Raw genomic sequence first — 16119 nt, 5'->3', positions numbered from 1 at the left:
TTTATTCGTCCCTCTGTGGCCACTACCATAACAGGTATGAACAGAGTCTTCTTTTGGTCTTTGCTCTCAGATGGAGTTCACTTTGGAACCAAGGAAACTGCTTCCACATCACACCTCTACCACTCCTGTAGCGTGCTTCTTCACACTTACATGAAATGTTAATACGCAGTCATGTATTTACAGAAATTTGGTAGGTATATGCTCAAATGCATAGACAATATTAAACATGTAACCAAGAACCTTAACTTGTAGATGGTGATTCTGTTTATTTCCAAAGTTAAATAGAAATAGCAGCATATCCTGGATGTAACAACCTCAAAGTCCAAAGCTTAACACCTTCCATACCTGTAGGCGCGTTTCCATATCGTCTCTTTCTTTCTGCACTGACTGAAGATGATTTTCTATTTCCACCATCTGCTGGTGAACCTGAGATACTTCCTTCTGTAGCTTTGAATGTTCAGATTCAAGGGACTGTTTTTCAACTTGAATTTTCAATAGCTCTCGTTTTAACTCTTTCACTTCTGAGTCCAGCCGCTTCTTTGTAGCTTTCAGTTCGCTAATCAGCTGGTCTTTTGAACTTGCATCTCTTCGATAAGCTTCCACCATTACCTTGGACACAAGAGTTTCAAGAGGACAATGTCACCTCTGTTACAGCTTTATAAATTAAGAAGTAATTTACTATGAAGTATTTACTGATATTCTTTTCGTTTGGGGGGAGGGGAGGGTATCAAAGACCACAAACCAGCATCATCTTCTGTATCATATTTACTCTGGTTCAAAGATTTTTATGTAAGCTCAGATATCAAATACCACTATGTATCAGCAGTTCATAAAAAAACCTCTGAGTAACAGTGTTTATAGCAGTATGGGATACTCTTCTTCACATTCTTTATGGAACTGCCCTAATTACGTGCCATTTTTTTAAGCTACACTAATTGTAAAAAATTAAGCATCCCATGCACATAATTAATAACTTTTGCTACGAGAAGAGGGCTTAACTGTAACTGACAGTTTGAACAGCCTTCCCAAACTTAAACCTAACAAGCTAAAACAACCTTTGGCATTAGCTTAATAAGCAATCAACCAGTAAATTAATGGTGCCACCCTATACATAAGACACACGTGCAACATTAATGAAACATCAATTTCAAATTACTATCTCAAAACTGTGTAAATTCAGAATGAAATTTGCAATAAAGCACTTATTTTCAATCTAATTACTGAAGCAACTATAGTTTTTCAAAGCTGCAAGAAAATGACAACACTCAAAGATTTTCATGAGTCCTTTTGCAAACCTAGCATCAACAAATCAGAGAGAGATTTTATATGGTGGTTCATTTGGCAAACTCCCTGAAGTCCAATGAAAGCACAAATTGGTTGGTGGATCTGCTTTTACTTTAGTTACAGATAAAATTCAACTGTACAAAATACAGAAACTGTATAATCATGTCACAAAGTTCTCTGATACAGAAAAGTGATTCAACTGTCTTCACAAACCCCAAAGATGTTCATGCCTTCACTGTGAAAAAAGTATAGTCTTTGGTTTTATTTCTTTGAAATAGTTTGCTGTTGCTTACCTTCTGCTGCAGGAACTGTTCCTTCACTTTTTGAACCTGTTTTTTAAGGCTGGCATTTTCTTGTTGCAGATTTTCTACCTGCCAGAGGAAATAAAAAGCAAACATGTTGCTTTACATGCCAAATGTCACATTCTACGTTATTTCAAGCACTGACAGTATCTTCTACTATGCTTGTACCAATTGCCTAATCTCATAAGGATCCTGTTTCTGAATAGGCACCTCAGTGACACTGTTAGATAACATTTTATACAGAAATACATTCACACAGTTCACCACAGAGGGAGCCTTGTCAGCCCTCAGGAATGCAGGAAGTCCCCTTATCCTGCCATTGAAGTTTTAGTGTGTACCTTTAGTATACATATGTTGTACCCAGATGGTGCCCATTCACATGTACATGATGATCAAATGAAGAAACCAGCTGGTTCTTTGAAAGAAAAACCCCCAATCTTCATGTTAAATATATTTCCATAGTTCTTCAATACGTCTATTGGTAATACTATCAAGTCACATTATTATCTACAAAAGAAATCTTGAAAGATTACCAGGAACTCATCATTACCAAGATTCAATAAGAAAGCTCTTGCTATGGAGCTTGGATGCTCTAAAAGATACAGAGCAAACACTACTATCAACCCAAGGTGTGAAAGGAAAAGTCACCATAATTTAAAGCAGCCACAAAGAGAATAAGGATATGCATTAGGCTTGATCTTGTAAAATAGTTAAGTGACTAGAAAAAAGCCTCAGCTGGTATATAGCAACATGCAAAAGCAAACCCTGGTATACTGTTTCAAGAGAAAAGGCACAATTAAACATGACCAAATTACTGCACGAGGAAGACGTTTGGTCTGCAGTACCACAGAAAAGGAGCACACTAAAAAATTACTTCCAAAAATGTGATCTGTACTCAAAATTATTACCTTTAAAAACTGGTAGATTTTGGAAAGATGGTGGGTCTTGGAAACAGACAGAACAAGATGAATTAACCTCGGCTTCCCATCCCATACCACACAAATGCATAACTGCATATAGATACCAAGGGATATTAAACTGTAAGCTCATCAATGATATAATAGGATGTAAAGTGTCAGATAGCCTACCAACAGGGAAAGATGAGAGAATTGATTAAAATATTCCCACTAGCTGAATTTCACAACTACAGACGTATACAAACACACGTGTACCAATCTCCTCTCATGTAGCTGGCTCTATCGTGTACCTGTGGCAGTATTTCCCTGGAACAGCTATTTTAAATAAGATTACTTTTAGGGATTCATTACCTGGCTTGACTTGATTGCCATTTCTTGCCTGAGTTGTTCCAAGATTTCTGATGCTACTTCTGTACCTTCTCCAAGGCGCACTGCTCCTTCCTCAAGTTGCTCTTTGCTTGCTTTTGCTGCCTGCAGAGCTACTTCCAAGACAATCTTCTCATTCTGCAAATACTGGATCATGTCATCTTTAGAAGTAGCATCACTTTGGAACTCTTCTAATCTGGCCTTCAGTTCATCATACTGTGTTTGCAGGTCATCCAGGGACTGCTCTTTGGTGTGCAATGTCTCTTGGGTCAGAGTGAATTGCTTCATTAGGTCTAGGTGCTCTTGCTGTAAAGATTCAAGCTGCAGATCTCGCTGATGCAAAGTCAACTTGACCTGAGAAGAAGTATTTTAAGATTAAATTCATACAAAATGAATGACATCTTTGCAAATGCACTTCAATAAAAAAATGTTTTAACTAATATTTTAGCTTCTAGAAGAAAACAGCAGAAGGTGAAAATATTTTTTAACCTTCCTAGGTCACTTCTATTTGCTCTACTAGTTGCACTGATTGCCTTCTGCAGCATCTGTAGTCTTACAGGCTAAGCAATGACCAGAATGACAAACCTAAAATATTCTTAAGTAAGATTCACAGTATTCTCAATTTTTATTTGAAAATTGTGTCCACAGTGGATATACTGAGTAAATTCAGTGTTTTAAATGATAATGCCATATCATGCAATATAATGGAATATATATATGTATATTCCATGTATATATATATATATATTCCATGTATACATGGAATATAATACTAAGCTATCACATACTTCATCTTATTCCAGCCCTTGACATGCTGCCTTTGTAATGTTACAAGGTTAAAGCAGGACTTTGTAGCAAAGTGCAGATTTATTACGCTGCAATTGTATATAAAGGTATCCTAACTGCCTAACAACTTTGAACGTGGATCTATGCTTCCTGTCTATACTTAGAATAATCACCAAAAAAAAAGTTATTAAAAAAAGTTTAGAGCTCAGTATCTATTTACTATTGCCTTTTCAGCCAAATAAGTATTTCCCTTGAAACCCTTGGGAATTAGCCTAACAACAGTCTACCTGTTCCAATTCTTGCTCCAATGTTACTGCAGAATCAGCCATTTTCTGAAGCTGTTCTTTTTCATCCTCAAACTCCTCTAGCTTTCTCTGCAAGTCTTCTTCCACCATGGTTTTAGCCTCCTGGATTTGCATGAAGGCAGCTTCTTGATCTAACATGTCAGCCTGCATAAAAAAAAAGCAAGGAATCAACTTTTCCAATTTCCGTGGAGGGGAAGAGGCAGGAAAAAGAAAAAGAGAAAAAAAAGAAAAAAAAAGAGAGGAAAAGAAAAAGGTGAATTATCAGGGAAGTTTCAAGAGAAAAGACAAAAGCAAAAATAATTCTGATGTTTGCCTTCACACAGCTGTATGTCTTCACTGAAGTCACCCATTCATATACTTAAGAGAAGTTATAACAACAGCGAATGTCTTGTATACTTGTGAGAATCTGAATTCCTCTTACATAACACCATGTCCTTTTTAAATTGGTGAAACAAGATGTAAAGAAAAAGAATCTTTATTAAAATTAAGCTGTTCAGAAAAATTCTGAATCAAGACATTCCTCGGATGCTGTAGCTACTCCATAAAATAGCAGTTCCTGTCATTTACACAACCACTACAAGTAACGCTGGAGATAGGGTGCTTCCACTGCCCTGCTGCTTTACTGCCCTTTGAGACTTAGAAGCAGGAGCATCACTGACATTTAATGGGATTTAAGCTTTTAAGTACTTTGAAAGTGAGCATGCTGCACTTCAGATTTTGCTCATCTTTTCTTACTGGAGTGCAGGAAGGACAAACCTGAGAACTGAGCAATTTTGCACATTTAAGAAACACTTTACTGACTTAGTCCAACTTCCAATAAGTTTTCTCTTGAAAAAGTTCCTGAATGGGCAAAGGAGAACATTTACATCCACCTTTAAATCAAAACCAAACACCAGATCTGAAAATGCAAGTATACCCCTGGAATGGGAAACGTATAGCCTTGCTCCCTCTTATTGTTTGTAACGTCATGCAAATTTCTCTGGTCTGAAATATTTACCCTTTTTATAGTGCACCATTTGAATCAATTCATAACAATTCAATTGTTACCTTGTCAGAATATCCTTGAGTTTGCAAAACCGAAATACACAACTTAGGCAGAACATAATTTATGAAGACCACCTACAACCATACCTCAATATTTTGCAGCTGTGCTGCAATACGTTCCTTTTCTTTAATGGATCTGTGCTGGGTTTCAGTCAGCTGCTGAGACAGTGACACATTCTCTAGCTTGAGATGTTCCAACATACCTGCTTGGGTCATTTGCCGAGCCTAAAGGAAAGGGGGAAAAAAAATAAAATAAATCACTGATTAATACCAACAGTCAAAATTTGGCCAACAAATTTCAGAGTTTCAGAAAAAAAAAATCACGTTGGATCTGTCTGTGCCTTGTCTCCACTATGACTTTCACAGCACTACAGATCATCCACAGAAGGCAAGTGCTTTAGTTAAATTTATGCCTCAGCCTTAATGTGAATGAACACCTCATGATGAGAACTGGCTTACAGATAGAGCTCAGAGGGTTGTGGTTAGTGGTGCAGAGTCTAGTTGGAGGTTAGTAACAAGTGGTGTCCCTCAGGGTTCAGTACTGAGCCCAGTCTTGTTCAACATATTCATCAATGATCTGGATGAAGGGATAGAGTGTACCATCAGCAAGTTTGCTGATGACACAAAACTGGGAGGAGTGGCTGACACGCCAGAAGGCTGTGCTGCCTTACAGCGTGACCTCGCCAGGCTGGAGAGTTGGGCAGAAAGAAACCTTATGAAGTTCAACAAGGGTAAGTGTAGGGTACTGCACCTGGGGAGGAATAACCCCATGCACCAGTACAGGTTGGGGGCTGACCTCCTGGAGAGCAGCTCTGTGGAGAGGGACCTGGGAGTCCTGGTGGACAACAGGATGACCATGAGCCAGCAATGTGCCCTGGCGGACAAGAAGGCGAACGGTATCCTGGGGTGCATCAAGAAGAGTGTGGCCAGCAGGTCGAGGGAGGTCATCCTCCCCCTCTACTCTGCCCTGGTGAGACCGCATCTGGAGTACTGTGTCCAGTTCTGGGCTCCCCAGTTCAGAAAGGCTTAGGGACTTGGGTCTCTTTAGTCTAGAGAAAAGAAGATTGAGGGGGGATCTTATTAATACTTACAAATACTTAATGGGAGGATGCCAGGGGGATGGGAGCAGTCTTTTTTCAGTGGCGCCCAGTGATAGGACGAGGGGTAATGGGCATAAACTTGAACATAGGAAGTTCCATCTTAACATGAGAAGGAACTTCTTTACTTTGAGGGTAGTGTAGCACTGGAACAGGCTGCCCAGAGAGGTGGTGGAGTCTCCCACTCTGGAGACATTCAAAACCTGCCTGGACGCTGTCCTGTGCAACCTGTTGTAGGTGACCCTGCTCTGGCAGGGGGGTTGGACTAGATGATCTCCAGAGGTCCCTTCCAACCCTACCCATTCTGTGATTCTGTGATGAAAAACAAAACACCATCCCTGCCTGCTCTCCACCTGAAGAATACACAAGTGACACCGGCTGCCTTGTCTGAGCCCATAAACAATATCCTTTGGGTAAAACTAACATAAAAAAGAACATATTCTCAGGCCTCCCATATGCAAGTAAAGCATAATACCTGTATATTGGCCATCTCACTCTGCAGCCTGACACGGGCCTCCTGTGCTAGTACAAGCTGCTGCTGGTACCACTGCCGCACATTCTGGAGCGATGTGATTTCTGTTTCAGACGCCTTTAGCTTATTGGTCAGTGTGGTGCGTTCCAACTGCACCTTCTGAAGCTGATTCTGTAAGGAAGCCAACTGCTGTCGCAGATCATGAACTAGAAAAAGAAAAATAAAGAACTTGGACTAGTGTACTCCATTGTTCTATTTTTATGCACACATTTTCAAGGATTTTTGTGATATTCATAGCTTTTTCTTTTTTATTTTCCTTTCTTTTTGAACAAAACCATATATGTCTAATTGCATAAAGATTAGTTTTTCCTGCAAAAGTGAGGGGAAGTGCTAGAAGGTCATAAGCAGGACAAAATTAAAATAAATCAATCGCTTCTTTCAGCATTCCAAGTTCCTTAAGTGGCAGAAAATATGAACTAACTAAAAACCAGAGAGCGGGTATCCTGACATGTAGAGTCATCATTACAAACCAATATTTGTACAATTTTCTGAAAAACATTAGTCCACTCTCAAGCAGTTACCAGACTAAATATTTATGCCTCCCTCTCCAGGCTGGCAGTGGCAGCTTGCAAACTGTGACACTTTTGTGACAAAAATAAAAAACAATCATAAAATTCACACCATTTAATTAGTATGACATCAACAAAACACAATCTAAAATTCCTTCTTGCTCAAGGACTTCAGAATTATGTTGAAATAAAATGATTTACGGAATAACAAATTTTAAAGATTGACATTTACATCCCACCTGTGCTGTCTCTGGTGAGAACATTTTTTTGCATATCTTCAACCTACAGCAGGAGTCTTTGGTACTGCTCCTCTGCTAACTGCAAATCATTATTTGAAGAAGCCAAACTAGCATTCTTTGCTTCCAACGTATTTTGCAGGTCAGCCATTGCTCGTTCCAGATCCCAGCAAGACTGCTTTAATGTGGCCACTTCTGAGCTCAGAGATTCCTGCTTCTGCTGGCTGTTTTGGCTGTGTTCCATCTGCGCCTGAAGCTTCATGTTCAAAGCTGCAAGTTGGGCTTGTAGCTCAGTCTTCTCTTTGAGAGCCTGAATGTGTCCCAAAAATCAAAATATGGAAGTTTTAAGAGAAAATACATTATGACTGACTAAAGAAGATGCTCAGCAAAATGGCTTTGCTAAGGCAAAGACCACTTGCTTGTAAAAAATTCTTTTTGAAAGTGACATCTCACCTAGCAGGTATTTTAAATAATCAAAGAATACAGAGGAAAGTATAGACAAGATGTATATAGCACTATATGTAAGTAACCATGTCAGGATATTTAATAAGATGCATGTTTCCACACTTCAAGGAAGAACGCTTTCTATTGTAAGTGTTATAGTATCAATCAATACAAAGAGAAAATACAGCTATATAGACATCATCTCACTTTCAATTTTACTTTTTTCAAAAAAAACATTTTTTTTAAAACCCTTTGAAGACTTTACTAACTTTACAAGGATGCTCAAGATGATAAATATAAAGTACCTTGTAAAGTTTTATACGTTAGTTTCCTGATGTATAACCTAATTCAACAACGTTTTTACAAAACACAATTCCCACAAGGAGGTTCTTGAATATTAATTAATATATTAATATGATTTGCTAAATAGAAGAATTAAAATTCATTTTCTACCTGATTAGCTTCTAGTGAGAGTGCTTCTAGTTGCCCTTCAAGTCTCATCTTCTCCTTCAGAACCTGCAACATTTCGTCATGAGTTCCCGTGATAGAGCTTTCCATAGAAACACTGGAGACAGAGACATCACATACACAGTTAAAGAGTTAGAATACAACACTCACCTAGTTGAAGAAAGTGAAGCTGAAATTAAGAGCTACTCAGAGTTCACATGTGACCTAGAATTTAGGACATTTTTTATGGCTTTACGATGGATCCAGAACACCCTGAAAGGCCCTTTGTTACCATCCAAAGAGATAAAGAAATTACATTCACGCTAGGGTTTTATACGTTAGTTTCTTGTATTTGCAGCAACTAGAATCTAGTGTGGCACCCATATATTTGTGATTTTACTGAAGTACCATGGTTGACTTCATTATATTCTATATCTGCAATATCCTTTTTTAAGCAGGCAAATGGACATAACGCAAGCACAAAACCTCCACAACTGTTGTCTGCAACTGTCTACTTTAATGTGCCTGAGAAATACCAACAGCTAATGCAAAAGAAGGAAAAACAGGTATTTGGTATAAGGGATTCCTTATGGTCCTTCCCTGACGCACAGCCAAGGAGCCTAGAGAAAAAGGGCAAGACCTTCTCTTCTTTCTCAATAATGAAAGAATTAAGTCTAAGCTGGAATAATTGTTGACAACTGATTTTTACCTTAATATCTCAGGGCACTACACTTTATTCCAGCAAAGATAAAGCAAAAAAAGGGAATTTCAAAATTAGCATGTATAAAGCATGCATCTGCAGACAACTGACAAAAACCACAACTGCATTGTTAAGGGCTTCAGCAGCCATCCACTCGCTTGCTGAATCACCGTTTGATACCTACCATATACACATAAGCTTGTGAGACTAAGTATCATTCTAAAGAGCTGAAGAGGATAAGGGTATCTAGGACAAGACTCTTGGCGTTTCATAACTATTTGAGATCTGAAAGCTATGTGTGTAGATCAGGAAAAGGACAATAATAAATATCACTGAGTCAGTTATGGCTACGCTTTCAGACTTTAAAGACCAATGCCACATCAGTGATTCAGTGAACAAATGCCTGCTTCCCAGGTAAATACAGATAGAAGGAACCGCTAGCACATTTAAAACACAGTGTCAGTAGCAAAAATATCTTTCTTAAAAGATACACTTAGCAAATAGGTACTCAAGTGAAGTGACCTTTCAGTTTCTTTTAGAATCTGTAAGTTAACAACAGATTTGATCACAATGAATGTAAGTTAAAACTGGATCCAAAGTTAGTAGAAGAAAGAGTAATAGGCTACCTATTCCAAGAAAGCATAATGCCTAATAATGGCCTCACTGTACGGTGATCTATCTTACCTGCTAGAAATACTGTCTCTCCTGCTCCGTACTTCCCCATTAACTTCTTGCTCTTGGGCTTGATGCTCCACTGCTGCAGCCTGTAGCACCTCACTGATGGAAGGAAATTGCCCCATTGCATCAGGATGTATCTTCTGACCGTTTATTGTATACGGAATACCCTGTTTGCCTTCTGCATTCTGTAAACTGTTATACAGCCCTTTTCCTGACACGCTGCTGTAGGTAGAGCTGTCACTCTCATTTCCATCCAGCCTCATTCCCGCTTCACTCCCATCAATCTCTGAAACGCTGTCTCCTGCCAAGGAGGAACTCTCTATTCTATCGTCCGTGTCAGAGGGCAGACTAATCTCAGAAACAACTGATGCTGGACCGCTTCTGCTTTGCTTCAGAGTCCCACCAGACAGATCAGTAGCCACAAAATTCCCATTTCTAGAGCCTGGATCTTCAGTTCTGTAGTCAGCCAAGGACCGGATCTTACCGGGCTTAGATTTTGAACTTCTTCTCTCTTTTGAGGATGCTGGAAGTCCCAGGCTACCCAGTTTTGGCCCCCTGGGGACAATGGTCCGCACAAAGGAGTATTCTTTTGTCATTGCTACAGTGCTAGCTCTTGGCAAGATTTCTGGATTTAACATCAGCTCAGGATCTAGGGTGCTGGAGGGCCGGTTTTTGGATGTAGACTGATTAGACTAAAAGAAGCAAAGAGTCAACAATAAATTCCAGAATGTTGCATTTGAACTGGCATCAAAGACTAATTTTACTGTAGAACTTCATATGTAACACTCTAAACTTTTACATTAATATTAAATATATGCAACATCTCATAAACAAGGTAAATTACATCAGCAATCAATACTATCAAGGCTCAATATATGCATGTTGAAAATGATGAAGGTAGACTCCAAAAGCTAACTGAAAAAATATAGGAAAAATTGAACATTTAGTTTACTAAAGTTTTGGGTTTGTTCCCCCCCGCCCCCTATTTCAAGTAGCACAAAACAGTACGTTACTGATGAGGTAACAGAGAATCAAATTTTGCATGTCCAGAAGAAAAAAATGCTTTCTCACATTTGAGAAAACTACTGAACGTTTAAAGTAGAGACAACAGTTATTTAGAGTACAGAAAGGATAAAGTTTTCAAGGTTCTCAACAAGACACCGAATGTAGATCTGTTGTGTGGTACTCACTCTTTCTTGATGTCTCTTCACTCTGTATTGTTTGAGCTGTTCTTCTAGCCTTCTTCTTGCTTGAAGTCTTATTTGTTCTTCTTTCTCCAATGGGAGTGAAGACTCTACTGAGCCTGTAAGTGAAAGGTGTCTTTACGGTCATGCAGGAAACTCCAACATAGGCAAATCTGATGCAAAACGAAAAAGCCCCTTCTACCATCAGCAACATGCTGCATGCTTAAGCAAGGAATGCAAGGAAAGCCCATTCGCATGCACCTCAGAATACCCTGTTCTAACGTATCCTTGTGTAAGCATTGATAAAGTCTGTGTATTTCTGTTGTTCAGTTTGCAAATGCTGTAGTTCCTCTACATATATATGACAAGAGATTATACAGCAAGAAAAAAAACTATTGCTGTCATTTAATCTCACCTGTCCTACACTTCTGAAAGTACTGAAATTATAAAATTAAGCAAGACCTACACAGTCTACTCTGACCCTACAGGTCAGAGAAAGATGTTACCTAGATACATTTTCTTTCTTTTTGTTAACTCACACTAAATCTTTCCTCTAGTAAGACTTTTTAAAAACTTTTCCAAAGACTCCTGCAGCATTAGACACCTTAATATAAAGGCTTCCCTTCCTCTCCCCTTTATTGCTCTTCTCTTCCTCTCTTTACTACTTAGCTTAAAATCACGTGGTTCTGCTGGTTTTTGTTTGGTTTCTTTTTTTAATGTCACCTGTTACTCCTAATAATCAAGGAGATTAGAATAGCTTCAGCCCCAGAAAGCATAAATTCCCCTCCAGCCTAAGAACAATTTTTAAATGGTAAGGCACGTGCCTTAGCTGCAGCAAAGGGTGGTTTACTGAAAGAAAATGAATTGTAGTTCAAAGTCAAAGCTTACTGCAAAAAGGAAGTTTAGTCCAAGCTTAAATGATTTTATAGGATTCTAGAGCCAAGCTCAGAGTTAGAAGCTTTATGCAGCAAGAGAAAGCAGGGGCACCACCGTAAACAGATGCTTACACAATTCAGTTTCTTGCATGGGAAGACTTAGTTTGAGAGACTGCAAAGCTTCTTTTCTAAGAACTATGCCCTCAGCACTAGTTCCCTGAGACTTCCTTAGGCTGTCATGGAAACCAGTCACACCTGGGGACGACTCTTGACCCTGTGCATTGCTGGTGGGGTCAAAAGATACAGGGAAGAGTGACTCTGGCCCATTCTGGCAGGCATCCACCTTACTGTTTATCTCCAAACTTCCCTCTTCATTTGGCACTTCATTGATGTTAATACTGGTAGCTGGAAAAGAAAGTTTCAGTGAGCTACACTGTAAGCCACCCCATTTATCTTTACACCTCCACCCAAATACAATGCTACCACTATTTCCTTTACACTGTAAGAATACAGAAATTGCTAATGACGGCAACTGGCAGAAGGAATTTTACAACGAATTTTTGAGTCTTCATTTAAAAAGACCAGAACAAGTACCTTTAACTTGCTTTACTACTGTGCCTTCAAGCAGGACCTCGAAAGTGATCATAAAATATCTTCAAAACCTCACACGGGTTTTTAAGTATTGTTAGGTTTAGAAGCATGAGACACCGAATGTAAGCAATGTGATCTGTCTCACACTGAGTGGCAACCTACTACAAACAAAACTCAGCAACTGCAGGCCTGTGCTGAATGATTCAGCTATTTAGCATGCTGCTGGGCACTGGGGAGAAAGCATCCACCATCCCACTTCCAGCCCAGGCCAAGCAGAGTTTCTCAATTTTAAACCCAGTTTAAATTTTTTTCAAATAGGATGTCTTCGTCAAGAATACAGTAGCATAGCTCACACGTATCAAAATAGTAAATCTACCAATTAAAAGGCAATTCAAGAACCACTTTAATACCAATTCTATCCCCACTTATTAGTATTTTCTTTTCCATCAGAGCAAATGCATCTTCAAAACCAGTTCAACACTTCACAGGTTTGTACTTTGAATTTCTCACACATTTCTACTTCACTCAGCTGGGGACTACACTTACGAAATTGCTGTTGCAATAAAACTGCATGTAACTTTAAGTGCACTATTATAGATCTCAAATGAGCAGGGTACTGAAATAGCTACTGTCTTCCTGTTCATCCCCACACCATGTATCACTGGAGTAACTGGAACTCACTGGAATAATATGGAAGATTTCATTATTTTTTTCATAAAGATGCTTGAGAATACTTAACATTTATGATCACAAAGTATTTGTAAGTGGAAAAATCAAGCGTCCTGTTTCTATTTTTTCTTCCTCTCAAAGCTACAGACTTGAATAAACGTTTGGTTTTTTTAAAGTCTGCTCAAAGATGATAAGGGGGAAATAAAAACCAACCAAACAAATAAACTAGAACTGAGAGACAGATCCTCCCAAAGTTAAGTGTTTCTAAGATTCCTATGCAGAAATATTGTGCAGCCAGGAAGTCAACTACAACAATTCAATAAAACTTTAATTATTGATTTAGACCAGCCCATTAACATATTCCTATTAAACATTTCCCCCCATATAATGAATCACTATGAACTTCTGAAAGCAAAACAATTCAAAAATAAAGCTATTATCATTCATGTATGTGGTGAACATTAAAGTGCATCCTGAAATTAAGTCATATGGGAAAAAGTTTTTCCCTTTTGTTATTGAAGAAAGCAAAAGGTTTCCTTTTAAGTGCAGTCAAATTTAACTTCAGAGTAATTGAGCAAGGAAAAGATAAATTTCCACCCCTAACCATTTGTTTCAACCTCTGTGGCACATGCTCCCATAAGCTAGCACAGATGTTTAGACAGTGAACCAGCCCAGAGGAAACTGAATGCGGAAACTGAATGTGGGTGCAAATAAATTTTCAGACTTAGGTTACCAAAACACATGAGCTAACCAAGACTGGAATTAAAAGACTTTCAGTATCTTATTTGTCATGCAGACAACATTTTGAGGCCATTTTAGCCTGAATCAGTTCTCTGATTTAGTTCAGCATGCGGTCACAAAACCACCTGCAGGCACGATAGAAGGGATGGGTACAACAAGGATGCAAAGAAGGACAGGACTGCGTTTTTAATGACTAACCAAAGTCAGAGTTTAAGGCATTTTAAAACTAAAAGATTGTCAAAACTAGATTTAAAAGAGATATTAATGCTAAGAATAGCCACAAGAAAATAAGAAGGTACCTCGTACATTCAGAAATATTGTTTCTGCCCATCTTTCAGAAAATGCAGCTATTACTGCACCAGGTTTATACTTTATTTACATTTTTATCTTCGAAACTGAGTGGTATACATATACAAAAGAGATGCTGGAACAAAATTCTGGAGGAATGGTTTCCTGGCAACTTCCTGAAGCCATGAGACACTCAGAATCCAAATGCTGCCTTGAACTAAAGTAATTTAATTGCAGTAGTATCAATACAACTGCGATCTTTTTAGAACAGGGGGTGGAGGGTGTGGGGAGATGCAATTACACTGAAAACAGTGGAATGACACACCACCTATTTATAAGCCACAATTCAATTTCTTGTCCACAATGTCCAACACAGCAGAAGACAGGAACGTGTGATCTTGAACTTTACAAAAGATCAATGAATCATCATATAACTACACTCTGCCAATCTGCTTACGGGCAGTGTCAGAAATGCAAATAAAGTCTCAGGACTCCACTTTCCTGCCCGTGACAAGATGACAAATCTGTGGTACGAGAGGAGTGTGGAAGGCTAACAACTTCATCACGTGATCACCTCCTTTTACGTAAGGAACCTGTATACTTTTGTGTATCTACACAGCCGCAACGTATACACCCACTCCACCCATCTATCACCATATCCTTATACACCAACACATCCTTAGATACCTGTAGTGGAAACATAGATACTTCAATTCAACACAAGGAAAAGATTTTAACAATTAAAGCAGTTAAATAGTGGAATGGGTAGAGAGGCTGTTGAATGTCCCTCTCTAGAGATTTTCAGAATTCAACATGAGAAGGCCCTGAGTAACCTGATCTAGCTTCAAAGCTAGGTCAGCTCTGTGCATGAGGTTGGACTAGACGACCCATAGAGATCCCTTCCAACCTAAGTTTGATTCTATAATCTATTCATATCAGTGCTCTTTTAAGTTTCTTGTAAACAGCTGCACAATTATTTTACTATGGAGCTTGTCTACCGATAAAAGTTATTTTGAGATAATTTGGGGAGTACAGGCCAGCATCTCTCTTCCATAAATGGAAGTTTAGAGAGACTTTTTGAGTACACTTTGATTTTTGCCCGATTGATTAAATTTATAAGGAAAATTTCTCTTGCCAGAATAAAGTACTCCAGTCATGAGCTTACTCCACAGCAATCATTTGAGAACTATTAGTTCCAGTGAATTTCGGGTATATACTCACGGAAACACAATTACAATACAGAGTACCACCATGAGCAGCACATACTCAACTGACAGCAGATAGTACTTAAGCTAATAGTTTGGTTTTGTTTTAAAAGAATAAGTTTCAAAACAAAAGACAGTTTTCCCATGCATAGAGCCATAGGCTTTACCAAACTTGCTTAAAACTGCTGAACAAGAAATTCCTGACCTCAAGGAAAATTCTGACCTTCAGCATCACCTGATCATCAAAATAAGTAGTTGCAGAGAAGCCTGGGCAAGACTAGGAAATTATTTGGTTCATATGAAGTAACTTACTGTTAATTTCATCTGTTGCAACTGGCAAATCTGACTTGGCTTTACAATCCAGAAATTCTTCAGAGCTGCTAGGGGCCCCATTACTGCCTCTATTCTCCAAGAGAACATCCTGCTGGACAGATGAGGAGTCCATGATAAAAACGATCCAGATCCCTGGGAAGTTTTTCTTCCAAATAACTTGCCACCAAGGGAACTACCAAGTCCTGTTTGTCTCCATCAGCAAGAACAGCATCAATATGTTACCCAGGAGCACAGTTCTCAGCTGTACAGCTGTTGGTGTGCAGCAGGCAGCCAGTAATTCCAGGAGATCATGAAAACAGCTCGCAGCCAAAGTTGTAATCACCCAGGAGCCGCATCCTCTATAAACAAAGTGTAGTAAATTTACAAACATTTCTTACAGCTTTGGAAATATGAGTTAAAAAGCAAGTAGTGCTCACAGACTACTCACCAGCCCAACTTCAACACACAGAGTCAGGACACTGGGTAATAGCAGAGACAATGAAATACAACCAGGTATCCAGCTGTTGTGAATAAGAAGTGATCTATTTAACAGCTTTTTTTATTATCAGGTTTTTTTTAGTAGCACTGATACACCAGCATAATGATG

At 38.8% G+C, this 16119-nt stretch overlaps 1 protein-coding gene across 1 annotated transcript in view; it reads right to left on the bottom strand.

Moving 5' to 3' along the window:
- The window catches only part of GOLGA3 (golgin A3), a 24258-nt gene extending 8613 nt beyond the window's left edge, over nt 1-15645 (bottom strand). The window contains 12 exon segments of the mRNA XM_009888110.1: nt 346-609; nt 1578-1655; nt 2855-3223; nt 3943-4104; nt 5092-5229; nt 6577-6779; nt 7382-7688; nt 8276-8387; nt 9654-10339; nt 10838-10950; nt 11839-12111; nt 15513-15645. Of these exon segments, the coding sequence (XP_009886412.1) occupies nt 346-609; nt 1578-1655; nt 2855-3223; nt 3943-4104; nt 5092-5229; nt 6577-6779; nt 7382-7688; nt 8276-8387; nt 9654-10339; nt 10838-10950; nt 11839-12111; nt 15513-15645 (2838 nt within the window).
- Nucleotides 15646-16119: the final 474 nt, after the last annotated feature.

The sequence above is a fragment of the Charadrius vociferus genome, unplaced genomic scaffold (genome assembly GCF_000708025.1).
Source record: "Charadrius vociferus isolate BGI_N301 unplaced genomic scaffold, ASM70802v2 scaffold326, whole genome shotgun sequence".
In the NCBI taxonomy this organism is placed as follows: Eukaryota; Metazoa; Chordata; class Aves; order Charadriiformes; family Charadriidae; genus Charadrius; species Charadrius vociferus.
Note: the sequence above shows the minus strand (reverse complement) of the source record. Positions and strands in the feature narration are given on the sequence as shown.